The sequence below is a fragment of the Microcebus murinus genome, chromosome 19 (assembly GCF_040939455.1).
Source record: "Microcebus murinus isolate Inina chromosome 19, M.murinus_Inina_mat1.0, whole genome shotgun sequence".
Classification (NCBI taxonomy): Eukaryota; Metazoa; Chordata; class Mammalia; order Primates; family Cheirogaleidae; genus Microcebus; species Microcebus murinus.
This window is the reverse complement of record NC_134122.1, coordinates 36,257,392-36,283,730: the sequence shown is the minus strand read 5'-3', so window position 1 is coordinate 36,283,730 and position 26,339 is coordinate 36,257,392. Positions and strand designations below refer to the sequence as shown.

Here is a 26,339-nt window from a genome sequence, read left to right as displayed (position 1 = left end):
GTATATAGAAAAAATTAGCCGGGCATGGTGGCACATGCCTGTAGTCCCAGCTACTTTGGAGACTGAGGCAGGAGGATTGCTTGAGCCCAGGAATTTGAGGTTGCTGTGAGCTAGGCTGATGCCACAGCACTTACTCTAGCTTGGGCAACAAAGTGAGACTCTGTCTCAAAAAAAAGAAGGAAGGGAGGAAGGGAAAGAAAGAAATTAGCCTTATCTGCTTGATGTAAGTTAAAAGAAAAAAATGAATAATTAATTAATTGAAAAAAATTAGCCAAATAACTAAAAATATATATAGAAAAAGTTAGCTGGGCATGGTGGTACATGCCTGTAGTCCCAGCTACTTGGAAAGCTGAGGCAGGAGGATCGCTTGAGTCCAGAAGTTGAGGTTGCTGTGAGCTAGGCTGATGCCGGGGCAACAGAGCCAGACTCTGTCTCAAGAAAAATAATAAATAAATAAACTTGTTTATGATTTAAATCATCAGTACAGGTTGTAGATATTAAAAGAAGGCTGAAAACATCTCTGCCCTTTGTTTTGAAATTTCTGCTCTAAGGTGGCATCAAAAGTCCATGAAAGGGAGAAAAAGTACCAAATGAGTATTGGTATTTACTGCTGTTTTGCATTCTAGAGGGAAAGAGCAAGGCATATGGAATTGATCTTTTGAGGAATTATTTTAAGGTAGCTTCATTAAAAAAACTAATTGTCACAACTAAATAAGTTTGGATTAATGCTTTCAGTGTTTTACTACTTTTGTTTAAGCTTTCTTTCCAAGTTTGATTTTGAGGCTAGGTCATTTCCTGTAATAATAATCTGTTGGTTTTAAAAGAAAAAAACATTTTCTTGAATAACTGGGTTTAATCTCACAGTTTATGTAGTTATCTCATGCCAACCAAGAGTTTGTGTTTTAGATTATGAATATGAAAATGATTAGGAAAGTCACACTGTTCTGCCAATGCAAGAGATGGTGGCTGTGTTGTCACTATGTTAAATGACCGACTCTGAATTGTAGTTTACTGTTGTGATGAGATGCCACACCAAGGGTCCTGCCCACACTCCTGCAGTGGGAGACTGGGCCTGCTCACACTTGTTTCTCTTTATTTCACTTTACTGAAGGATTGGAATACTTTTCTGCTACGATTTAATGATTTGGACTTGTGTGTATCAGAGAATGAAACATTAAAGCATCTCACGAATGACACCACAACTCCGGAAAGCACAATGACCAGCGGGCAGGCCAGAGCATCCACACAGTCCCCCCAGGCCCTGGAGGATTCAGGCCCAGTTAACATCTCAGTTGCAATCACCCTAACTCTGGATCCACTGAAACCCTTTGGAGGGTACTCTCGCAACGTCACTCATCTGTACTCAACCATTTTAGGGCATCAGATTGGACTCTCAGGTATGTGAGCGTTAGCCATGTTCTTTTCAGATTTCTCAGGCAGCAACTATTACAAGGCAGTCAGAGGATTAGCCACATATGATTTTACTCATCATACTATATTTTATTTTGCACGTATGTCTTCTTTTGTTGAGTTTGAACCACACAAGGTCAAGAAGGAATCATTTCTACTGTCTTCATTTAGTAAAGTGTTTGGCTTGCAGTAGTCTCTCAATAAAAGTTTTTAAGTACAAGAAACAAAAAAACCCTCTAAGGCCTATTTCTGGCCTCAATATTTACAAACACATAATTTTTATTCCTGCTTAGCCTAATGGAGTTTTCAGTACTTATTACAAATATTACATTGCTATTTTACAAATTTTTGAATGCTTGTCATTAGCTCAGCGCTGTTCTAGCTACTGGGAAGAACTAGAAAAGCCTAAAATTTGGTCTCTTCCCTTGGAATTTTGGGATTATGGAAGAGACAGTGAGTTAATGTTTATTAAGCACTTACAATAGTTCCTGGTACAAAGAAAATGTTATATAAGTGCTTATTAAATAATATGAAAAATAAACACCTATAAAACATGAAGTGCTACCCTTAGACCAGTACTAAATGAGTGGCAAGCTGGGCGTGGTGGTTAACACTTGTAATCCCAGCACTTTGAGAGGCCGAAGCGGGAAAATCACTGGAGGCCAGGAGTTCGAGACCAGCCTGGGCAACATAGCAAAACCTTGTCTCTGTAAAAGATAAAATAAATTAGCTGGTTATGGGGGTATGTGCCTATACCCCTGGCTACTTGAGAGGCTGAGACAGGAGTATCGCTTCACTTGAGCCCAGGAGTTCGAAGCTGCTGTGGAATATAATCATGCCACTGTACTCTAGCCTGGGCAACACGGTAAGACCCTGTCTCAAAAATTTTTTTAAAAAATCCCAAATGCAGAAAACCTGTGGCAGACTGTAAGTGATTTGGGAGAAGGATGAGAAATCAGTGGAAGCTGGAATAATTAGGAATGTCTTCATATGGGAGACCTGGGCCTTGGAAGAATTAACCTTTGGTTCTTTGGTTATGAGAAACGTTTTTTAAAGTCTTTAAAGGATGGCTGGGCATGGTGGTCATTCCTGTAATCCTAGCACTCTGGGAGGCTGAGGTGGGAGGATTGGTTGAGACCAGCCTGAGCAATATAAAGTCCTTAAAGGAATTTTTGAGTGCCTGCCAGCCTTCTATTGGCTATTAGAGGTGACAATATTCCCTTGGTAATCAAGGTATGGGTGACTTTTGGGTTTTCTTTGTAGCAAGTGGATCTTTTTCTTCTATTGTGGCTTTAGAACACCGTGGTTTTAATTTAGGCTTCATCACTTACCAGTGCCATCTTAAGTCTGTTAGATCCTTTGATCTTCAGTTTGTTCATATGTAAAAGGGAACAGTAACACATCTTTGGTCATGCATGGCATGGTGGTAAATTTTAAGTGAAGAATACATAAAAAAGATATTTGAAAATGGCAAGAGTGCTGTACAGATGCTGCAACAGTGGTGGGAATTCTCCCAGCCCAAACTGTCCAGCTTAGGAACTGCCGCGCTCTTGCTTGGCGTCTCCAGGCCCTGGCTGCAGGGTGGCCCCTCTCTGCCACTTCGTGGCTGTGCTAGTGGAGCAAGCCTCACAGGCCAGATCAGGGCAGTTCTTGTTCCTAAAATCCCACAAGGCAGTTGACTGGGCTGGTAGGTGATTCCTGGGTGGGTTTGATTTCAGAATTTATTCAAATCTTAGAGAATAATAAATATTATTTTATTTACCAAAGAAACAATTTTTCTTTCGCAGGCCGAGAAGCCCACGAGGAGATAAACATTACCTTTACCCTGCCTACAGCTTGGAGCTCGGATGACTGTGCTCTCCATGGTCACTGTGAGCAGGTGGTGTTCACAGCCTGTATGACCCTCACGGCCACCCCTGGTGTGTTCCCTGTCACCGTGTAAGTGTTTCTGGCACCCAGGAGATGTGCGTGAGGAGCTACTTTTGCCATGAGTATGGCTGGGCTGCTTCAGCAGCAGATTCTGAGGATGGCTCGCATGGCATTTCTTTGTAGAATTATCACTGCTCACACCTCTCTAAAGGTTTATTTAAGTTTAGTTTGGAATTCTAAAGCTAGAACTGCTTGCATATAAATCTTAGAAAGTTAGTACTTTAACAAGGCAATAAAAGCACCTGCTTGCCATTGGGTGTTCTTGGGCTGCCTTTCTTACAGGAGTAGAACAGAAGCAGCAGGTCGAAGAAAGGGTAAATAAGAGCTGACCTGGCAACCAGAGTGACTGATAATCAGGCTTCTCTAAAGATTTTGTTCATCTCCATTATCCAGAAAGAGTTTACATTAAAATCAGGACTATAAATCGAACCTTTTTCTCCATTAGACAATTACTGTTTCTGAAACATCTGCTTCAATTTTTCAGTCAATGTTACTGCTTTGCCTTTAGGGTTTTTTTTCCTTCTCCTTTCTCTGTAAAAGGGATAGTGACCTATACATAAATATGTGAAATATATAAGATATAGCCTATTTAAAAGAATTTTGTGGTGAATCCTATTTTAATAAGAATTATCCTGGGATTCATCTATTTTTAGATATTTGGAGGTTTGTAGGACAAGAACAGATAAGTTAAAACATTTGGTGTTATAATGCCTGATGCAGACATTGGTATGTAAAGGTTCCATTTGTAACTAAAAAGTTAGGTAATTTGAGGACAAAGGCTTAAAAGGAGCAGGGTCCCCTTTGGCCTTATCATATGTGAGAGGATGTGGGTTGAATTCTGAAGGCAAAAATCCAATACCCAGATTCCTAAATGTCAGATGCCTATTTCTTCTGTTATGTGTTTTTTTTTTTTTAAAGATTCTTAAACTAAAAATATAATGGTGTTTATCTCAAACATATTGTCAGAGACATGTACATCTCATGTTATTTCTCCTTTCTTTTTTTTTTTGAGACAGAGTCTCACTCTGTTTCTCGGGCTAGAGTACCATGGCATCAGCCTAGCTCACAGCAACCTCAAACTCCTGGGCTCAAGTGATCCTCCTGCCTCAGCCTCCCAGGTAGCTGGGACTACAGGCATGCACCACTGTGCCCAGCTAATTTTTTCTATATATGTTTAGTTGGCCAATTAATTTAGTTCTATTTTTAGTAGAGACTGTGTTTCGCTCTTGCTCAGGCTGGTTTTGAACTCCTGAGCTCAAAAGATCCACCCGCCTTGGCCTCCCAGAGTGCTAGGATTACAGGCATGAGCCACTGCACCCGTCCTATTTTCCCTTTCCACACATGTTGCTGTGTTCAGTGTTGCCAGGTGCTGTGAGGGTGACACAATAAAATGGCCACTGAGCACGCATCCTTCCTTCTCTTCCCTTGCAGACAGCCACCGCACTGTGTTCCTGACACATACAGCAACGCCACGCTCTGGTACAAGATCTTCACAACTGCCAGAGATGCCAACACAAAATATGCTCAAGATTACAATCCTTTCTGGTGTTATAAGGGGGCCATTGGAAAAGTCTATCATGCTTTAAATCCCAAGCTTACAGTTATTGTTCCAGATGTAAGTAAAAACATCATGTGTCACGTGTGTGTGCATGCATGTGTGTGTTAAAACTGTTACCGTGGGCCCTGTTTATTCCCTTGGGTTAGCTCAGACCCTGCCACTCTAAATTTCCAGCTGGGTTGGGAGACTGGGTGGAGTGGTAGAAACTTGGAAAAATGCACCACTCTTTTGGTTAAGAAAAATGTTCTTTTCTTCATTTTCTGTTTAGTTCAGCAGTAGTTATTTATTGAGCCACTGCTTTGTGCCTAACCCATGGGGGTTATAAGAGATGCTTGTACAGACTTAGATTGATATACCCAACCACAGAAGAATAATTGGTTAGTGTCAGCATGAGCAACAAGCAGTGCTGTGTGGAGTTCAGAAAGGTAGAAGTGAGTAGCAGCAGGAGATGAGTCTTTGGCTAGATACTGAGGCTTGAATGGTATTTAACTTAACACAGGAAAGGAGAAAACCCTTGTCTAGCAGGTGATATGTTGGCTTAGCCTCCTGCTTAGACTTGAGCCCACTTTTAACAGACTGCTGTGGTATTTTGTAAATGCCCTTTGTTTGTTCCTGTCAGGATGTGTTAGTTTGGATTTTTCGTCGCTGGGCTTGGTCCTTTTCCCTTTTCCATAGTTTATTTTTATCCAGTGGAAGCAATTGTTAGGCTAGAGGCCTGAGGAAGTGAGCAGTGGACATCAGGCTGGGTGGCAGGCAGAGGCCAGGTTCCAGGGGCCCTTCGTGCCAGCTGAGGCATTCGGCCTTTCTCCTTGGCAGGGTAGTCGCTGCTGGTGTTGTGGCTGTAAGGGTTGGTAAAGCAGGGTGTCAGTAAGACTGTGCTCCCCTTGATGTGTAAACGGGAGGGGCCCAAGGCTGGTGCCTTGAGGACTGGAGATGAAGAAGGAACAGGAATGGAAGCGAGTCTGGGCTCTCTAAGGACTGACAGGGCCTGGAGATTGATTGCATGTGGGAAGTCAAAGAGGAGCTAATCAAGGATGACCTCAGCATTTTCAGCCAGGGACTTGAGAAGTAGGAAAAAGCAGAAGGGAAGAAGCTGCCCCTGGGGAGGGGGATGTGCCGAGGCCTTCCTGCTGGATAGGTAGCCTGGAGTTAGGAATGCAGGCAGTTGGAGAGCAGACAGGGGAAGAAGACACAAGTCCAGAAAAGAGTGGGGGTTAAAGACACCTGGGGTGGGGTGGAGGGTTGGGGCAGTGTGGGAGGGCGCACAGCTTTAGGAAGGAGTGGGTGGTCTCCGCAGGGATGGCTCAGGAACACCGTGTCCTCACTTAATGAGATCCAGCTTTGGTAGTTTAGGAGACAAAAAGAGAAACCTCCTCTTTGAGTTTAAGACTGAAAGTTAAAGCAAGTCTGGAGGTTGTGAATCCTGTCTCCAAAAACCAAGCTTTAAAATTTTTCAACAACTCAGTGCAGGTATCGTTTCAGGTTTTTTTCTCCTCTTTATTTAGGATGACCGTTCATTAATAAACTTGCATCTCATGCACACCAGTTACTTCCTCTTCGTGATGGTGATAACAATGTTTTGCTATGCTGTTATCAAAGGCAGACCCAGCAAGCTGCGTCAGAGCAATCCCGAATTTTGTCCTGAGAAGGTGAGCAGTGGACAGGGTCTGGCCCAGCATTTTGCAAGAGGTCCCTATATATACAGAAAGTCACAGTTCGTCCTTATTCCATTTATTGTGGGTGGCACCTTTCCTCCGGAGAAATTACAGGGGCACAGGAGATTGATTTCAGGACCCCCTTGGATACTAAAATCCAGTAATGCTCAAATCCCTTATATAAAATGGCATAATATTTGCATATAACTTACACACATCCTCTTATACTTTAAATCATCTCTAGGTTTCTTACAATACTTAGTACAGTGTAAATGCTATGTAAATATTTGTTATGCTGTACTTCTATTTGTATTATTTTAAATTGTATTTTTTTTTTTTTTTTGAAACAGAGTCTCACTCTCTTGCTTGGGCTAGAGTGCCGTGACGTCAGCCTAGCTCATAGCAACCTCAGACTCCTGGGCTCAAGTGATCCTCCTGCCTTAGCCTCCCAAGTAGCTGGGACTACAGGCATGTGCCACCATGCCCGGCTAATTTTTTCTATTTTTAGTTGTTTGGTTAATTTCTTTCTGTTTATAGTAGAGACGGGGTCTCACTCTTGCTCAGGCTGGTCTCGAACTCCTGAGCTCAAGCAGTCCTCCTGCCTTGGCCTCCCAGAGTGCTAGGATCAGAGGCGTGAGCCATTGTGCCTGGCCTTATTTTTTTATTGGCTTCTTTCTTTTGAGTGTTTTCAGTCCATGATTGAATCCGTGGATGCAGAAACTGCAGATGTGGACGACCAGCTGTAGTTTCTGTCTTTTCATTAGAAGTAGTCTTTACCCTCAGCGTTGGATTTTCAGTCATACACCCAAGCCTTCTTAGCTATTAAAAGAGTCTGACTGTAGCAGTTGTTCTCAGAACCTACAGGAGGAGTACCACTGCCCCTCCACTCCTGTAAACATGAGAAATCTTCCAGCAGAATGTTGATCAGGGTTTATTTATTTATTTTTTGAGACAAGGTCTGTCACCCTGGCCAGAGTGTAGTGGTGCAATCATAGCTCACTGCATCCTCAAACTCCTGGGCTCAACTCCTTAGCCTCCTGAATAGTTTGGACTCTAGGACTCATGGCCAGCTAATTTAAAAAAAATTTTTTTGTAGAGATAGGGTCTCGCTGTGTTGCCCAGGCTGGTCTCAAACTCCTGACCTCAAGCAATCCTTCCACCTTGGCTTCTCAAAGTCCTGGAATTACAGCCATGAGTCACCACATCTGGTTTGATCAGGGTTTAAAAACAGTTAATTCCATATCTCAGCACAGTGGTTGCACAGACCAACTGCATCTTGCAGAAGACTTTTAGGTCTCTATTCATTTCTTCCTAGGTGAGATTTTTTTTCATAGGAATTTAATAACTCCCTTGCCTAATAGATGCTTATAGTCAGTATGGCTCCTTGGTCTCTGGGTGGGGACCAGAACCTCTCATGGGTGACATTGGGGTTGAGTTACCTGTGCTTCCCTCTCTGACTGGATCACTTGTCTTGCCCTCTTCTAGGTGGCTTTGGCTGAAGCCTAATCCCACAGCTCCTTGTTTTCTGAGAGAGACGAAGAGAACCATAATCATTGCCTGCTGAACCCAGCCCGGGCCTGGACACTCTGTGAATACATTATCTTGCAATGTTGGGTTATTCCAGCCAAAGACATTTCAAGTGCCTGTAACTGATTTGTACATATTTATAAAAATCTATTCGGAAATTGGTCCAATGATGCACGTGCTTTGCACTGGGTGCAGCCAGAACCCTTCAACCTCACCTGTGGACTTGTGGACCTGGTGGGATATTTCCATGTAGTGCTAGAGAGGACTCATGGATCTTGCTGCATTAAAGCGGGACATGATGTTTTTACCACGGTCACAGGTGCGTTTCAGTGCTGGTGGGGTTGAGGTTTGGATTGGTTCTTGTTTCAGCCCAACATGTACAGGATGTTTGAAACAGTCTGCACCTTTGATATGATATTGCATTTCCAAAGCCACCAATCCATTTTGTGGATTTTATGTGTCTGTGGCTTAATAATCATAGTAACAACAATAATACCTTTTTCTCCATTTTGCTTGCAAGGAAACATACCTAAGTTTCTTTTTTTTTTTTTCTTTTCTTTTTGAAGAAAAAATAAAATAGTCACATTTTAATACTACTCTAGTTAGGACAGACTTGTGCTTTTATCCTGAGTAAAAAGTAAAATATTTAAAAGTCACCTACATGGTAAAGATCTAAGTTTCATTTTCCACATGGATGCGAGGAACCTGGTCTTGTTTGAGTTGGCACAAAATGTTCTACTGTCTTTGTCCTTTGTTGCCCCTTGCCTCTCTCATAAAAGTAAAGCAATTCTCTCACTCAACAGGGCTTGAAAATGAAGTAAATGGCTCTAGAGTAGAGTAACAATGAACTGTTCTTCTACTTTTGGGAATGTAGATGACAGTATGGAAAGAGAGAATGATGATTTGGTCTAATAGTCATGAAAGGGTTTCTTGGTTTTTTTAAAGAGTGAGTGTATTTTTTTCTTTTTGGATTTATTTTTATGCAACTAACATATCTTCAGAAGGAAGATGGCAACTAGTAATCAATAACATGATGAAAATGATGCCTGTGAAATTTGAAGGAATGCAATTCTGATTGGCCATTTTTTAGGGAAAACCAAAAGCATTTTTCTTACAACATTTTGATCATCCAGTTCCTCTGTCCCTTTTTCCTTATAATACTTCATTTAAAGAAATTGTGCGTTGTCTTCCCCATTGTTTTCTTGTTACTTGTATTCTTACTGTTTTTCTTAATAATTTTTTGCCTTAATAAGTTATTGTCATTAATGACTTTTTCCAGGCAGTGTTATAGCCGAAGGGCAATTAAAACCTTGGACATGCCTGTGAGCACTTCTTTTCCTTAACTCTAGGCTTTTAGTCTGTTCTAAATTAGAATTAGTTCCTGTAGTCTGAAATACATTGGCCTAGAACATTTTATCCCAGGCATTCTTGAATGGAAAACAATTGTGGGCTTTTACTGAAGCTAATGTTGAAGTAATCACTGTAGTAACTTGATATGTTTGTATTCCTTTTAGTATATTTCAAGTGCAGTAATCATACCTGTCTATCCAGTTTTTTTTTGTTTTTTTTTATGATACGAGTTGCTTACATGATGCATGGCTATCTTGTTAATTTAGTTTTCTCTTTAGAGACTTTGAGACCCTTATGAGACAAGGTTGAGAAAGAGCCATTTGGCTTGGCCTTTAGAAACATCAGTGTCATTAGGACCATCAGATTTTAGATTAAGCTGCTACTGAATTAATCAAATCTCAAGTGGAGTCATAGGGATAGATTTATAACTGGCAGAGTAATATAAAATGAAAAAAGACAAGTGAAAAAAGTCAGTTTCACTGGTTCGTTCAATCCAGCTTGTTGCTAATATTAATTACCCTAGTTTTAATTACAGGGGATGGCTGGAATCTGTAGCCAGAGGGAGAGGGACACTGTTAGGCATGAAGAAAGGAAGTGCCAAAAATACCTGGACAATATGACTTTTCCAGAGGCCAGGACACACAACACACACTTTAAAATCCAGCATTCACCTAGCAGGTAATTCTCAGAGATCTTTTAGAAACACAGAGTCAATCAGGTGTATGAAGGAAGGCTGGGAGAGAGGTGGCCACGGGACCTGGGTGAAGAGGCCTGTTCCCGGAGAGACTTCCGTTGAGTCTCAGGAAGTCCAGGGGACCTGATCCTCACCTGTAGCTTGCTGGTGGACCTCAGGATTAGAAGAGTGTTCCAGATGGGCCCGTTTGCCATTCGGGGTGACCCCGCACAGGAGCACTGGCTCGTCCTCAGGCATCTTGGACTGGAGGTCCAATAAAAGGTCAGCAACTTACTATTAAAATGGTTGTTTCAGATCATATTGATCTCTTTCCTTTTTCTTTTTGTCCTTTCACTGTATGACTTGAATCAGTTTTGATTCTATTTGTAAGTTTTTCTCATCGTTAGGAACCTGCCATTTCTTTTGCATTTTCCTTGGCAGTGCATAGGGATTCAGTATCCTGGTTTTTCAACCCTCCTGCAGGCACTGTGGGGTGACGAGGGCCAGTGGATCCATTTCACTTCTCTTGCTGCATGATGGTCAGTAGCTGATCTGTTATGGCATTCACTCCCAGATTAATTTTCTGTGTTTGAAATATGTGCATATGTGCTTTACAGAATAAAACATCTGAATTTATTTACTGTGTCTCTTCTTCCTCCAGTCTGATGGGTGTTTCCTAAGGGAATAACACACAGTTAGCAGTTAAGGGTTTTTTGTCAGCTGCTCTTTTAAAGTGTCATCACCTGTCGCCAGGATGAGGGGTAGGCGGTGCTTCCTGTTAAGGTGGCCCCACCAGGCACAGGGGTCTTCTCCCTGAGAGTGCCAAACCTCTTGCAGTTTACTTGACCAACAAGTGCTCAAAAGCCTGACCCTAACCCTGCCCTGAGGAAGTTAGTAATAAATGCAGACCAGTAGGGAGCATGAGATAGACGTGGGAGTTTAGAGATACCCTTCTCAGTCACACACGCCCCTAGTGTGCACTCGGCCTGCTCTGCCGTTGGCTGTCACAGCACTCCTACACGCTGGGCCGCTTTTGCCAGACGGTGCATCCTCTGTGGTTTCTATAGCAAAGGGGTATCGTGTTCTCTAATGTGAATCCTTCCCATTTCCAATGGGCAGGGGCCTCCACGTTCCTTTCCCCCCTCCTTAGCAGGTGCTGGGGTCAGGAGGTCAGTCTGCAGGCTCTCCGTGGGACAGGACAGCATTGAGGAAGGTAATGCATCAATGGGCTCTTTATTTTTACCTCCATCACTTCTTCCTGCCTTTTGCCCGTAACGGGTGGAGCACTCTGTGCTGTTAGCCGCTCTCTCCTTGTATTTAGGTTTCTGTGCGTGGTGATTCATCCCCATCACAGCACAGTAAACCTGGAAAAATGAGCTCACGTCTCCTTTCTGTATTACACAGCCTGTGTAAAATCCGACACGTACTGAGTTCTCATGTCAAGTTAGAGATTTGCTTTAGAACCGTTTCATTTTCCTGGTGGGCTCCCAGACGTGCAGGGATTACAGGAAAAGTGGCCTGAATGCACAGGCCACAGGGGCGCTGTGGCGCCCAGCCCAGCTCCTTGTGAATGGGGTTCTGTCTCAAAGAAACCTCTCTGCCCATTCGTGAGAGTCCACCTTCTTTCACTTCTGAAGATCCTAAACTCCTTATATTTTGCTGGTTTTTGATTATGCATGGGCTAGAGCGTTTTGAAAACTGCAAGAATAGATGGCAGTAAATTGTGCTTTGTCCAAGGGGAAAGCAGGCGTTGAGTTTTGCTTTTGATACTTGGCCTCTTTCCTCCAAACTCCTCAATAACAAGCTCGTTCAATAACAGATACTTCCTGGGCTCCTCTTGTATGCCAGCCACTGTTCTAGGAGTTGCCCTCTTGGCACGTACCTTCTAGTCAGGGAGACAGCCCATCTAATGGGCTGCCAGACACATCTAGTGGTAGGTAGTGATGGGATAAAGATTACCAGGGCAGGCCGGGCGCGGTGGCTCACACCTATAATCCTAGCACTTCGGGAGGCCTAGGCGGGCGGATTGCTTGAGGTCTGGAGTTCAAAACCAGCCTGAGCAAGAGCGAGACCCCATCTCTACTATAAATAGAAAGAAATTAATTGGCCAACTAATATATATAGAAAAAATTAGCCGGGCATGGTGGCGCATCCCTGTAGTCCCAGCTACTTGGGAGGCTGAGGCAGCAGGATTGCTTGAGCCCAGGAGTTTGAGGTTGCTGTGAGCGAGGCTGACACCACGGCACTCACTGTAGCTTGGGCAGCAAAGCAAGACTCTGTCTCAAAAAAAAAAAAAAAAAAAAATATTACCAGGGCAGAGACTGGTGGATGTGACACCTCAGTCGGGGTGGTCGCAGAAGGTATCTTGGAAGAGGGGCAATATGAGGACACACAAATGGGGGCATTCTGACAGAGGCTGTGCCCAGAGACCCTGCTCTTTGCCAGTGGAGACTGGGAGTCCTTCACGACTTGTCTCCCCACCTGAGACGAGATTCCTCCAGGCTGCATGTAGAGTGGTCCCAGGGGGTGGCACGCAAGAGGCTATGAGGGAGACGCTCCTGCACCGACGGCCCAGGAAGGGAGTTCTCAGAACTGAAGCGAGAACTAACAAAGTGAAGACAATTCCCCCTAAGCTTTGTTCCTCTGTTTTCAGCGATGCTGCCTGTGCCATGGCTTCTTACCGCTCATCGGGAGTAAGAACCAGCCTCTGAAAACACATGTGTGTAATGGAAACAAATTGCATGAAATGATAATCGCCTTCACTACATAAGGACGTACACTGATGTTTTTTGATTTTCTGCATCATTAAATCACTGGGCATGCCCATAAAATTGATTGCACGGCCCAGAAACAGCAGCAGTCTGCAGTTTCAAAAACACTGATCTAGGTAAGCTCCCGTACAGCGGGGAGAGTTCTGAGTCCGAGCTCCAACATTCTAGCTATCAAGAATCGGTTTTGTTCCATGTTTTTAGGAATTAAAAAAAAAAAAAGAATCGGTTTTGTCATTTTTAGCAAGGTGCAGTCTCTCCAGGTTTCAGAACTTTGGAGGCTGATATCTGGAAAATCGTGTCGAGCAGACTTCATTTTAAAGCTGAAGAAGCCATTAATCTCAAGAAAAAGAAAGGCATGTGGAAGAGGCTGGGAAGGTGCCGCTGGTGAAAACCTACGTGCCTTTAATGCTTTCTCGTCCACCCCTCGCTCCTTTGTCTCCAGCCTACTCCCAGACCACATCCTGGATCTGGAAAAGCCTTCTCTCAGGCACTGGGCTCTTTATCCTTCTGTCCTTGTCCTGCAGCCAGCTCTTGGTGTGTGTGTGTTGAAACACGTCCATGACCATGGGACTGGTGCATGGGCCTCGTCTCCGTAGAAGCGGGACAGTCCACCTTTTGGGCCCCAAGTGTGCTGGTCCTCTGTGCAGTGCTTCTGCCATTTCCTGCTCCCGCATGTGATGGCATTGCGGTGGCTGCTACCTGTGGCACCTCCCTTCCCCTCCAGTCTGGCCTCTTGCCTGGCTGCTGGCCTGCCCCAGCACTGTCTAAGGGCCCCTAGTGCTGGAGAGGGTGCAGACCACCCTGGGCACACTTACGGCACCAGGGACGCCTTGGCCTTCTGTTTCATCCCACCAAACCCACGCTGGAGTTCCCACAAGGGACTGTCCCAATGTGGGGCTGGTTGGGATTCCCCCCTAAAAAGCACTAAAGGCCAGCGTGATCAGTCCAAACCCTTAATTAGGGGAATGTAAGCATGCAGTGCTGCAGCCGTCCTCACAGTGGACAGAAAGAAAGGGGGTGTGGAGAGGGCTGTTCCACCCAGGTGTGTCCACACACAGGGGTCAGGGAGTTTAAGGAATTTGGCTCAGAGCCAGAGCCAGTTTCTTTCAGTGTTTGGGCAACAACCTAGACACCAGTGATACATCAGTGCCTGAGAATGTTCAAGGCCCTGGTTTGGGTTCAAGCTGGGTCACAGTTTGAATGGTCAAGGAACTCTGTGCTTCACCTTTGCTGGCACTTTGAGCTCAACCCTGTCAGTCCCAGAATCCTCTTTTTAAAACTTATTATCCTAAAAAAAAAAAGATGCCATCTACCACATGATGACAGTGGGAATAGATGCTTGTGCCTGTGAGGGTCACTGTGAATGGGATGGCTGTACATGCACGGTGACAGGTGAGAGGCTGAATGGGCCACTCAAGTCCTGTGACAGCTGCCGGAGATGTGATTTTTGTTGGTAAGTTTCCTAACAAAAAGTACACTCTTCCCTCAATTTGCATTTGTGAAAAATACAATGCATGTTAAACTGCGTAAAATAACTTTGTACAAAGTAGATTTAGGTTTCAGGCTCAAAGATGCTAAACATTTTTCATTTCTACGTGAATGTTGGATAAGATGCTAGAAGCCACATGGAACATGTGATATATCTTTGCACAGTTGATATCTGCGTCCCAGGAGCAGGCTGCTATCGTGATGACCAGAAAACCCTCAGGTTTCCAAAGTGACCCCTGGGGGTGGCATCACACTGTTTCAAACCAGGGCTCCAGCATCCTGCCCAAGACTGAGAGGTTCCTGGTCACCTCAGCTTTTGACTTTCAACTGACCCTGGGCACTTAGAGCCCCTGTCATCTCCTGGCCTCTGTAAGCCAGGCCCACCAGCCTGTGGTCTATGCCCCTTCCACCCTGGCTTCCTGACTGGTTCATACCTCAAGATGATGCTGGGGGCTGCAGAGGTCCTGCCCTGCTCCTAGCCCTGCCTCCCCAGAGGACAGACCTGCCCCATAGATGTCCACCTGGCACTCAGGGAAGCCCAGGTTCCACCCAGGCCAGCACTGAGGCTGGGAGACAAGTGTACACTTCTTATGCCCATCCCTTTTTCTGCATGCACCCTCCCCCCACCAACACACAAGCAATGCAGAGAATGCCATGGGAACTAGAAGAGGAGTAACTGATTTTATCGATTGTCAAGTACATTGTTGCCATACCCAGATACAAAAATGATAGGCTTAACAAAATCTGCCTACAAAGTTGCTGGTGCCAGAGGAACATGGCGTAGATTGGACTAGGTGGTGGCCTGGGTTGGATGATTTGTGGGTACTAGTGGTAGGAATAAGCCAAAAGTACACACTGGAAAAACAAGAAGTTGGCCAGAAGTGTGCCATACCGAGAGAATGTGGGATATTTAACTTTTAATGACAGTGACATTAGAGATTTTGGCTTGGGTTGGACTCTGGAAAAATGAGAGATGTCAAGGCCAGCAAAGCAAAGAAAATCCCCGAGGTGGTCTGCCCAGAATCTGAAAGTGTTGGCAACAAATGGATGAAGCAAGAGTGTGTGCTTGCACGTGTGTGTGTGTGTGTGTGTGTGTGTGTGTGTGTGTGTGTGTGTGTGGTTTTTAGATGGGGACACTCGAGAGTACATATTTGTGCGTCTTAAGCCCCAACTTCTGCCAGCCTACAACATGCATATCTCATTTAGAGCAAATGATGGTTTTCATACCCAGTGGCCAGTTCTGATTCCTGGTAATTACTAGTGACCAGGTCACAGACAGACGGTAGCTTCTGGGGAGGCAGAGAACATAGTGGTTAGGAGGTTGAGTTTAGGATTAGGAGCTGGTTTGCCTGGATTCAAAATCTGGCACTGACATTTTTGGGTAACGTTGGAAAAATTTCATTTGAATTCTCTACCCCTCTATTTCCTCATCTGTAAAAATAGGGATAATCACAGCACTTCCTAGGGTTCTTGTGAAGATTAAATGAACTAAACTATGTGAAGCCTGTAGGTGATCAATGTTCGCTGTAATTGGAGGGGCCTGGAGTCGGCCTGCTCACCTTGTACTTGGTCTGTGCAGGGCTGGTGGGGGTGGGGGCACATGGGATAGTTCTTGCAGGTCAGTTGGCAGAGGCAGGGACAGAGCTGGGCCCACAAGCCCTGCCTGCTGTGCTATGCAGCCCCTCCCTACTCCAGTCCCCGCAGAAGTCAGAGGTTACCGATGCAGTTCCATCAGTGATCTGCTCCGTTGTATGGGTCACACACTGTGAAAGATGCCACTTCTCATGACCTCCCTGCCGGGGGATGTGGAAGGCCAGGTCACCCATCTGCATCTTCTGCCGCAGTGCTAATGCTGGCAGTTTGGAGGTGCGGCAAGGTCGTGGGGTCACAGCTGCCCAACCCTGCCAGAGGGTGCAGGGAGCACCCTACTAGTTAGGTATTGAGTTCTGTGAGGCCAGCCGCAAATCTGTATTATACCTGGCTAGAGTTGGGGACGGAGGGTGTTTGGGACTTCCCAGCTCCATGATTACAAACATAGGATCCCAACACAAGAATACCCCCGAGACCAGTGGGCTTTTATCTCCTTAAGTGGTAATGAATCTTAGTGCACACAGCAGGTGTAAATTTGCTTAGAGTATTATGTGCATGCACTGTATAATGAATGTGCCTAATAAAATATATATAAAAATAGAAACATAAAATGCAAGAACTTAAAATGCCTTGGCAATTGTGATGGCATCATGACATCATCAGCTAATATTTCAAGCCACATAAAGGGTTTAGGGTGAGGTTTATCACTCGAGAGAATTTGTCAATGTGTATTTCAAATTGTAGTCTCGTTAATTTGGCATGATTTTGTGGATGACTTCTTGGCTTATCTGATTGAAACGCTGCTGTGTTTACCTCCTAACAGGACTAAGGAAGACTTAGGAGGAGGAGAGGTCAGCTCTGCCATTGTTTTGTCATTTGCCTGTACTTGAGTATTACTGTCAATCAGATTTATTTGAAGGAGTCTTTAAACTCATTTGTCCTTATTGTGGGATTAGTTTAAAACCAGATGATGTAAGTCGTGACTCCCCTTATTTGAGTCCATATAAACTTGATACCTCTTGATACGCTGAAAGTGGATGAAAGTGGGACAGCACTTCCCTCCAGACAGCCATGTGAGGAATGTCCACTCCTGCAGGAGTGTGTACCCCACACGTGACACAGAACCATCCCGCTGAGAGTCCGAGGGAGGGTGACTATGTCAACTTGTATGCTACATCTGGGTGAAGTCTGAGTTTTGTACACAAGTTTCCGCACCCTTATTGATTGACTGGTGCCATCCCAGCTGCTGGGTTAAGTGTCCTTAGACTGTTGGGGCATGTCAGCAGGCAAACCTAACTTTCTGAGCCTTCCCTCACCAGCAGAGGGAGAGCGTCATTTAAAGAAGGACTCACCCCTGGGACCATAGCTGTGAAAGTAGGTCCTGATTCCAGCTGGATCCCAAGCTGTGTCCAGCCCTGAAGAGTGGAGTCACGTCTGAGTATTTCTGGCAAAGTGTTCCAGCTATAAAACTGGACAAAAGGGCCAGGCGTGGTGGCTCACGCCTTTCATCCTAACACTCTGGGAGGCCAACGCAGGAGGATTGCTTGAGCTCAGGAGTTTGAGAACAGCCTGAGCAAGAGTGAGACCCCATCTCTACTAAAAAAATAGAAAGAAATTAGCTGGACAACTAAAAATACACAGAAAAAATTAGCCGGCTATGGTGGTGCATGCCTCTAGTCCCAGCTACTCGGGAGGCTGAGGCAGGAGGATCGCTTGAGCCCAGGAGTTTGAGGTTGCTGTGAGCTAGGCTGATGCCACAGCACTCTAGCCCAGGTACTAGAGTGAGATTCTGTCTCAAAAAAAAAAAAATTTTTTTTTGAATCGTATAATATACGAGATTTATTTCGATATTTTGCATCAGCTGTATTATTGATCCTTAAGTCTTTTCAGGAACATGGTGCTGAATAAATAAATGAAATTATCTCCAGAGATTAAAAATGGTTTAATATTATAATATCTATTAATGTAGGTTTTCTATTTCTATAAGTCAATACAAAAGCCATGTGATTGTTCTTGGTAGATGTCAAAAATGCATATAACAATATTCCATAGTCTATATGGATAGAAAACTCCCTGCAAACTAGAAAACACCTCCTTAATATGATAAATAATGTCTCTAACAAACCAATCACTCATATTTTAATGCTGAAAACTCCAGATACCTTCCCACTAAAGTTAGGAACAAGTTTAAGTTATCTGTTATCACCATATTATTTGACAACATTCTGCATGTTTTTGCTAATACAATAAAACTTGAAAGAGATAAAACTATTTTAAAGACAACCCTATAAAACCAAAAGAATCAATGTAAAAACTAATAAAACTAGGCCGGGGCCGGGCGCTGTGGCTCACGCCTGTAATCCTAGCTCTTGGGAGGCCGAGGCGGGCGGATTGCTCAAGGTCAGGAGTTCAAAACCAGCCTGAGCAAGAGCGAGACCCCGTCTCTACTATAAATAGAAAGAAATTAATTGGCCAACTGATATATATATAAAAAAAAAATTAGCCGGGCATGGTGGCGCATGCCTGTAGTCCCAGCTACCCGGGAGGCTGAGGCAGAAGGATCACTCGAGCCCAGGAGTTTGAGGTTGCTGTGAGCTAGGCTGACGCCACGGCACTCACTCTAGCCTGGGCAACAAAGTGAGACTCTGTCTCAAAAAAAAAAAAAAAAAAAAAAAAAAAACTAGGCCGGGCGTAGTGGCTCACGCCTGTAATCCTAGCACTCTGGGAGGCCAAGGCGGGCGGATTGCTCGAGGTCAGGAGTTTGAAACCAGCCTGAGTGAGACCCTGTCTCTATTATAATAGAAATAAATTAATTGGCCAACTAATATATAGAGAAAAAATTAGCTGGGCATGGTGGCGCATGCCTGTAGTCTCAGCCACTCAGGAGGCTGAGGCAGCAGGATTGCTTGAGCCCGGGAGTTTGAGGTTGCTGTGAGCTAGGCTGACGCCACGGCACTCACTCTAGCCTGGGCAACAGAGTGAGACTCTGTCTCAAAAAAAAAAAAAAAAAAAAAACTAATAAATTAATTTAGCTATTTAATAAATGTCACACTTAAAAACATATCACAAGGCTTTACAAGTCAAATCAGTATAGTACTTAGTATAATAATATTTCAGTATGTCAGAAATAGTATATATAAGGACCTAAAATGTGGTTAATCTAAATTATTTGCACATATTTTAACCAGTTTACTTGCCTGGCACATGGTAAATTCTATAGAAGACCCATGTAGTAATAAATTAAAGACTAATTAAAAATCAAAGACAGATGATGCACTAACATTTTTCTCTTGAGCATTCTTATCCCCCAAAGATATGCAGGAATAGAAAATGCAGATCAAAAATTTTATTTCAAAGATGTGGAACCATCCCCTTCGTTTTACAGTTGCTTTTCCTTTATAAACTTGTTTTAACTGGCATTCATGTTTGGAGACGTAATTGTTGAATTCTCACTTCAAAGCACAAAATTGAGATGAGAAACATATTTGTACTTGCCCAGCCCTCTGGTGATAAAGTGTTCCTGTTCACACTGGAGTCTTAGCTGGGGAACAAGTGGAGACACTTGCAAGCAAAAGGTTTTTCTTTTGTTTCTAACAAAGCCTGGAGTAATCCATTCAGCAGGTACAACTTGTCCTTCTTGGGAAATAGATTCACAGGAAAATTAAACTATTCTGTTACTATTTTGATTATGGAGGCCGAGGCAGGAGGATCATTTGAGCTCAGGAGTTCAAGACCAGCTTGAGCAAGAGTGAGATCCCATCTCTACTAAAAAATAGAAATTATCTGGACAACTAAAAATATATAGAAAAAATTAGCCGGGCATGGAGGCACATGCCTGTAGTCCCAGCTACTTGGGAGGCTGACGCAGAAGGATCACTTGAGCCCAGGAGTTTGAGGTTGCTGTGAGCTAGGCTGATGCCACGGCACTCTAGCCCAGGCAACAGAGTGAGAGAGACTCTGTCTCAAAAAAAATTTTTTTTTAGGCCGGGCGCGGTGGCTCACACCTGTAATCCTAGCACTCTGGGAGGCCGAGGCAGGCAAATTGCTCGAGGTCAGGAGTTCAAAAGCAGCCTGAGCAAGAGTGAGACCCTGTCTCTACTATAAATAGAAAGAAATTAATTGGCCAACTAATATATATATAGAAAAAGTTAGCCGGGCATAGTGGCGCATGCCTGTAGTCCCAGCCACTCAGGAGGCTGAGGCAGCAGGATTGCTTGAGCCCAGGAGTTTGAGGTTGCTGTGAGCCAGGCTGACGCCATGGCACTCACTCCAGCCTGGGCAACAAAGCAAGACTCTGTCTCAGAAAAAAGAAAAATTTTTGTTTGATTATGCTTTCTGATGACTCACTTAATATTTTTAATCTTAACAAATGAACCACATAATCTTTCTTAGATGTTAAAAGTTGTGTCATTCCCAGAAAATTCTGTATCTGTTAAAACTGCACCAAAACCCTTAATATTTAAAATATAAAATAGAATTAAGTTCTAGGCTCAGAAAAGTAGGTTTTCACTGATACAGATACTGATGAGAAGTTGCTCAAGACCTGCAATCTCTTTCTTCCTTCTGATTTTTTTCCTTTTAGAATGGGAATGTTTATCCTATGCCTGTCCCACAACTGTATTTTGGAAGCAGGACATTGTCTGGTTTCACGGGTTCACAGCTGGAGGGGAATTTTGCCCCAGGATGGATGTTTCCTTGGCTAGAGTGCAGTGGTTCACTGAAATCTCAAACTTCTGGGCTCAAGCGATCCTCCTGCTTCTGCCTCATGAGTACCTAGGACTACAGGTGTGCGTCACGATGCCCAGTTATTTTTTAAATTTTTTGTGGAGATGGGGTCTTGCTATTGCCCAGGCTGGTCTTGAACTCCTGGCCTCAAGCAATCCTTGCGCCTCAGCCTCCCAAAGTGCTGGGATGACAGGTGTGGCCACCATACTGGCTTATTTATTTTATAAGAGACAGGGGCTCACTCTGTCGCCCAGGCTAGAACGTAGTGGCCCAATCATAGCTCATTGTAACCCCAAACTCCTGGGCTGTAGTGATCTTCTCGCCTCAGCCTCCCGCATAGCTGGGACTACATGTGTGTGCCACCATGTCTAGCTAATTTTTTTTAATGTTTTGTAGATGCAGGTTCTTGCTATGTTGCGCAGGCTGGTTTCAAACTCCTGGCCTCAAATGATCCTATCGCCTCACCCTCCCAAAGCACTGAGATTACCGCACCAAACCAGGGGGGCTGAGTTTGGCTTTGCAGAGGAGCTCCGCATCAGGCAGGGATGAGAATTGACAAGGCCTATGACAGAGGATGACCAGGTGGACAAGGCCTATGACAAAGGATGACCACCTGGTCATCCTTTCTGTGCTCTCTGATACCAAAATGCATTTTCCTTGCCTTCAAAATCATATAGAAACTGTAGTAATTTCTGCTTTGACAGATTATTTGGAAGGTCGGAAGTGAAATTCTATTTTGTCATTCCCAAAGCAGTGTGGAGACTCTTCGTACTTTTGCTGATCAAATGAAAAATATTGGCGTTACTAGTTATTTAAAGATCTCTTTACAACATGCATTATCCCTTCTGCATCATAGAAATTCGAACAGAAATCTGAGTCAGGCAGAGACACAGAGATATTGTCTTCCCAGGAAATATTAATCAACCTTATTCAGGCCGATGAAGGGGTTTCGCAGTATTATGCTTGGTCTAAAAAGAAGATGGAATTGTCAAAGCTTGGAAAGGATGATTACGCTTATGGCACAGCAATGTGAAATGGGCTCAGCCACAGCTGGAAGACATCTGTAAATCTCTGTGCATTGATTCAAATTCATGGAGTTTGGGACTCTTTTGTGAAGAGTCATGTAGCAATGCTGGAATTCTATGGGGAACAAGAGGAAGCCCAGGAGGTACTCAGTGAGTATGCACATGATGAAAAGTTTCCATCAAATCCAAATACTCATAGCTACTCATACACCTTCCTAAAGACAGAGAAGGTACCAAGAGGAAAACTGCTAAGTGTGCTTAAGATTTTATATCAGATTGTACCATCTCGTAAATTCCATATATTAGAAAATCAGAAAAAGAACACCACAAACTGGGGGCTGAAGGTATTATTTGGAGTCTTGGATTTTGTTGGCTGCTCTAAGCATATAACTGCTTGGAAACATTGGGCAAAATATCTGATACAGAGCTTAATGGGGACCCACCTGGCATGGACACAAGAAGAATGAAACTCCAGGAAAAACTAGTGGCCAAACTTTCGATTCAGCTACTTCGGGCAAAAGGTGATTGGAAGGGAGATACAGCTCTGGCTTGGAAGAGAACTTTTGGAGATGGAATACTGTTAGGGAAAGGTTGTAGATATATTTGGTATATTTTAAAACAAGATCATCAAGTCTTAAGGAAGAAAATTAAGCAGATGAAGAAATCAGTGAAAAAATGCAGTATTATAAGTCCAGGACTCTGCTATTGAATTTTGGTTATTTTACAGTAGTAGCTACAGAGTAGCAGCTCAGTGGGTAGTTACTGAATGTGTTTATGCAGTGTTGTTTTTTTGTTTTTGTTTTTTTTTGAGACAGAGTCTCACTTTGTTGCCCAGGCTAGAGTGCCGTGGCATCAGCCTAGCTCACAGCAACCTCAAACTCCTGGGCTCAAGCAATCCTTCTGCCTCAGCCTCCCGAGTAGCTGGGACTACAGGCACGCGCCACCATGCCCGGCTAATTTTATATATATATATATATATTAGTTGGCCAATTAATTTCTTTCTATTTATAGTAGAGACAGGATCTTGCTCTTGCTCAGGCTGGTTTTGAACTCCTGACCTTGAGCAATCCACCTGCTTCGGCCTCCCAGAGTGCTAAGATTACAGGCTTGAGCCACCGCTCACGCCTGGCCTGATGCAGTGTTTTAAGAGGGCAGTTTAGGCTGGATGAGGTAGCTCACACCTGTAGTCCCAGCACTTTGGAGGCTGAGGCAGGAGGGTTGGTTACTTGAGCCCAGGAGTTTGAGGTTGCTGTGAGCTAGGCTGACGCCATGGCACTCTAGCCTGGGCAACAAAGCAAGACTCTGTCTCAAAAATAAATAAATAAATAAATAAAATAAAAAGTTATGCTTACCTAACGTGCAGCCCAGACATAAACAGTCGTGAACCTGTTGGTGGGAATTGTTCTCTTATCTTTAGCATTTAATAATCACGAAACACTATAAAGAAGTGTCTTTGCCCTATGATGAAGTCAGAACTGTAGGGCATGACTGTGGTGACATTATGTATGACTCCCTACCTCTTATTTTCCAGAAAAGACTCATTTTATATGAGATATAAAAATATTCCCGCCAACTTCACAGGTGTAGAAATACTGTACCTATTATGTGAATCCAAAATAGACACCATCCAATCTCTTATGATTTCAGGAATATTACTGAGGGCAAAATAATAGCTTTAAAACGAAATTGTGGAGATTAGACCCTAGACGTTTTGGAACAGCAGGCGTTACCGCTGACTTAATCTACAGGGATGAAGCCAAGATGAATTATCTGAAAAGTGCACGAGATTTGGAAATATCTTTTGTCATTTACTTCCCTGTCACCGTGAGTACATTTCCTGCTTAACTCAGTCTCATTTCTGACCTGAGGTGCCAGGAACTTTTCATGGGCTCCAGAGTTCCTCTTTCCAGGGTGGTTTGAGGGACGGCTTATGAAATGACATCTGTGGGTCATTTCATGGGGAAAGGGTGGCACTGGTTTCAAGATCTGGGAGTAACTTGTTTTCTGAGACTATTAGGGTAAGCAGAGTTGAGGGAAGACAGTTTCCTGCAGGATCAAATTAGGTCCTTTTCTCTCTCCGGTGCCTTCCCTGGGAGAGACACTCTGTCCCTGCACACAGCTCTGTTTTCTGCTAGGATGACACATTTTCTCCTTTAGGGGCCTTTTTTTTTTTTTTTTTTTGAGACATAGTCTCACTCTGTCTAAAGTGTCTCACAGAGTCTCACTCTGGCTAAAGTGCCAAGGTGTCAGCCTAGCTCACAGCAACCTCAATCTCCTGGGCTCAAGTGATCCTACTGCCTTAGCCTCCTGAGTAGCTGGGACTACAGGCATGCGCCACCATGCCCAGCTATTTTTTGTATATATATATTTTAGTTGGTCAATTAATTTCTATTTATAGTAGAGACGGGGTATTGCTCTTGCTCAGGCTGGTCTCGAACTCCTGAGCTCAAACGATCCTCCCACCTTGGCCTCCCAGAGTGCTAGGATTACAGGCATGAGCCACCGTGCCTGGCCTAGGGGCCCCTTTTGATGTTTTTTCCCTCACGTAAGCCTGCGATGTCTGTGACCCCACATGATACTCAGTTCCCTGTCTCTGGTCATCGCAGGCCATCACGGGACTTCTCAAGGCTGGGAATGAACACTGACCGTGTGAGGCAAGTGTGTGTTAGGCCTTGCAGGTGGCTTTGTAGGTGGCCTGGGGACCAGGTCTGGCCACAAGGGGGCTTCTCCAGGGACACGTAGTGTTTCCTGGCCCAGTGGATACCCTGAGGGACTGGGAATGGAACTGCCTCTCAATGCCGAGCTACTGCCACACGTTTTGCGCTGCATAGTGGCTGTTCTCTGTGTGTTGTGTGGGGATGAGCACCACAGGGTGTGTGACAGTTCTCATGAATTACCACCAGGTTCAAAGGACTTTCGTGGAACACTGTTTCTCAGGATGGTCCCAACCCTGTAGATAGTCTGGGCAATGCTAATCTCCATGCACCAGAGGGGAAACTGAGACTCTGCCATGGGAAGTGAGATGCCACGGCTGGGGTTGGGAGAGACAGTGCTGGAAGCTGACCTCTGACCCTGGGACCAGCCACCCACACACCCACCTCTCTCCTGGGCAAGTGGCGGGAAGGAGGAGGCGGATGTTCTGGGGCCCCAACCCAGGTTGCTGCTTCCCCGTCCCGGAGGTGGCCCCTCTTGGCAGGCGTTCACGGCCACTCCAGCTGGACCCAGGGAGAATCCGAGCCAGGGTTTTTTTTTTTTTTTTTTTTTTTTGAGACAGAGTCTCACTTTGTTGCCCAGGCTAGAGTGAGTGCCGTGGCGTCAGCCTAGCTCACAGCAACCTCAAACTCCTGGGCTTGAGTGATCCTTCTGCCTCAGCCTCCCGAGTAGCTGGGACTACAGGCATGCGCCACCATGCCCGGCTAATTTTTTACATATATATATCAGTTGGCCAATTAATTTCTTTCTATTTATAGTAGAGATGGGGTCTCGCTCTTGCTCAGGCTGGTTTTGAACTCCTGACCTTGAGCAATCCGCCCGCCTCGGCCTCCCAAGAGCTAGGATTACAGGCGTGAGCCACAGCGCCCGGCCCCGAGCCAGGGTTTTAAGAAAATCCAAAAGTGAAGGTTCGGTGGCTCATGCCAGTAATCCTAGCACTCTGGGGCCAGGCAGGCGGATTGCTCAAGGTCAGGAGTTCAAAACCAGCCTGAGCAAGTGGGAGACCCCATCTCTATTATAAATAGAAAGAAATTAATTGGCCAACTAACATATATATAGAAAAAATTAGCCAGGCATGGTGGCACATGCCTGTAGTCCCAGCTACTTGGGAGGCTGAGGCAGCAGGATTGCTTGAGCCCAGGAGTTTGAGGTTGCAGTGAGCTAGGCTGATGCCACAGCACTCACTCTAGCCTGGGCAACAAAGTGAGACTCGTCTCAAAAAAAAGAAAGAAAACTCAAAAGCTTTTGTCACTAATATGCACATTTTAGTCAACTTGAAATTTTACAACAATTCCCTTTGGGGAGTGTGTTTTTCTTTGAAGCTGTCAGATTTTGAAGATTTGAACTGAATTAGGAGCACCCTGCACTTGGCCCCAGCTGTCCCCTTCCTCTACAAGATGAGCCAGGGCACCCGTGGGTACCTGTGGCAGCTCATTCTTCAGCTGCAGCCTGGGCCAGAGCTGCGAGCACCCAGGCTCTGGGCTGCACGCCCTGTTCTGTTCTGGTTACTCAGCTCCCAAGGGATGCCAGGGGGAATAGGGCATGGAATATTCTAGAAACCCAAGCATCTGCTCCATACACACAACTATCTTTCTCATTTCAATACTTTATTGGGGCAATAAACACATAAACAAAATGTAAAGAAACTCCATCTCTATTATTTCCCTCAAAGTAAAACTACATAAATCTGTAATATTTTTCTTCTTTGTCTCTATATTTTTCAGTAGTAATTGTATTTTTAGCATCTGCCACAATTTATTATTTCACAGCAAAATAAAAACCACAGAGATCTTTTACTTGGTGTGGATGCCAAAGGAGAATTCCTTTGACTATACAGCATCAATAACTGTAAATAAATCTTTTGAATGGAGCAGTATCTGAAATATTTTTTACAGAGAGAAAGAAGTAGGCACAATCTGACTTTTT

General features: G+C 44.4%; 2 protein-coding genes across 3 annotated transcripts in view; both read left to right on the top strand.

Moving 5' to 3' along the window:
- The window catches only part of TMEM248 (transmembrane protein 248), a 34,346-nt gene extending 23,608 nt beyond the window's left edge, over positions 1-10,738 (top strand). For both annotated transcript variants that reach the window (XM_012764077.2, XM_075995389.1), the window contains 5 exons: positions 1,112-1,397; positions 3,198-3,348; positions 4,771-4,954; positions 6,403-6,546; positions 8,038-10,738. In XM_012764077.2, the coding sequence (XP_012619531.1) occupies positions 1,112-1,397; positions 3,198-3,348; positions 4,771-4,954; positions 6,403-6,546; positions 8,038-8,058 (786 nt within the window). In that variant the 3' untranslated portion in view covers positions 8,059-10,738. The remainder of the gene's footprint in view (positions 1-1,111; positions 1,398-3,197; positions 3,349-4,770; positions 4,955-6,402; positions 6,547-8,037) is intronic.
- On the top strand, positions 8,348-22,475 carry TAF1A (TATA-box binding protein associated factor, RNA polymerase I subunit A). The gene is given in 4 exon segments (XM_075994859.1): positions 8,348-8,398; positions 21,381-21,573; positions 21,576-22,211; positions 22,214-22,475. Coding segments are annotated over 4 exon segments (1,077 nt in total). The 3' UTR covers positions 22,411-22,475.
- The last annotated feature ends 3,864 nt before the right edge of the window (positions 22,476-26,339 follow it).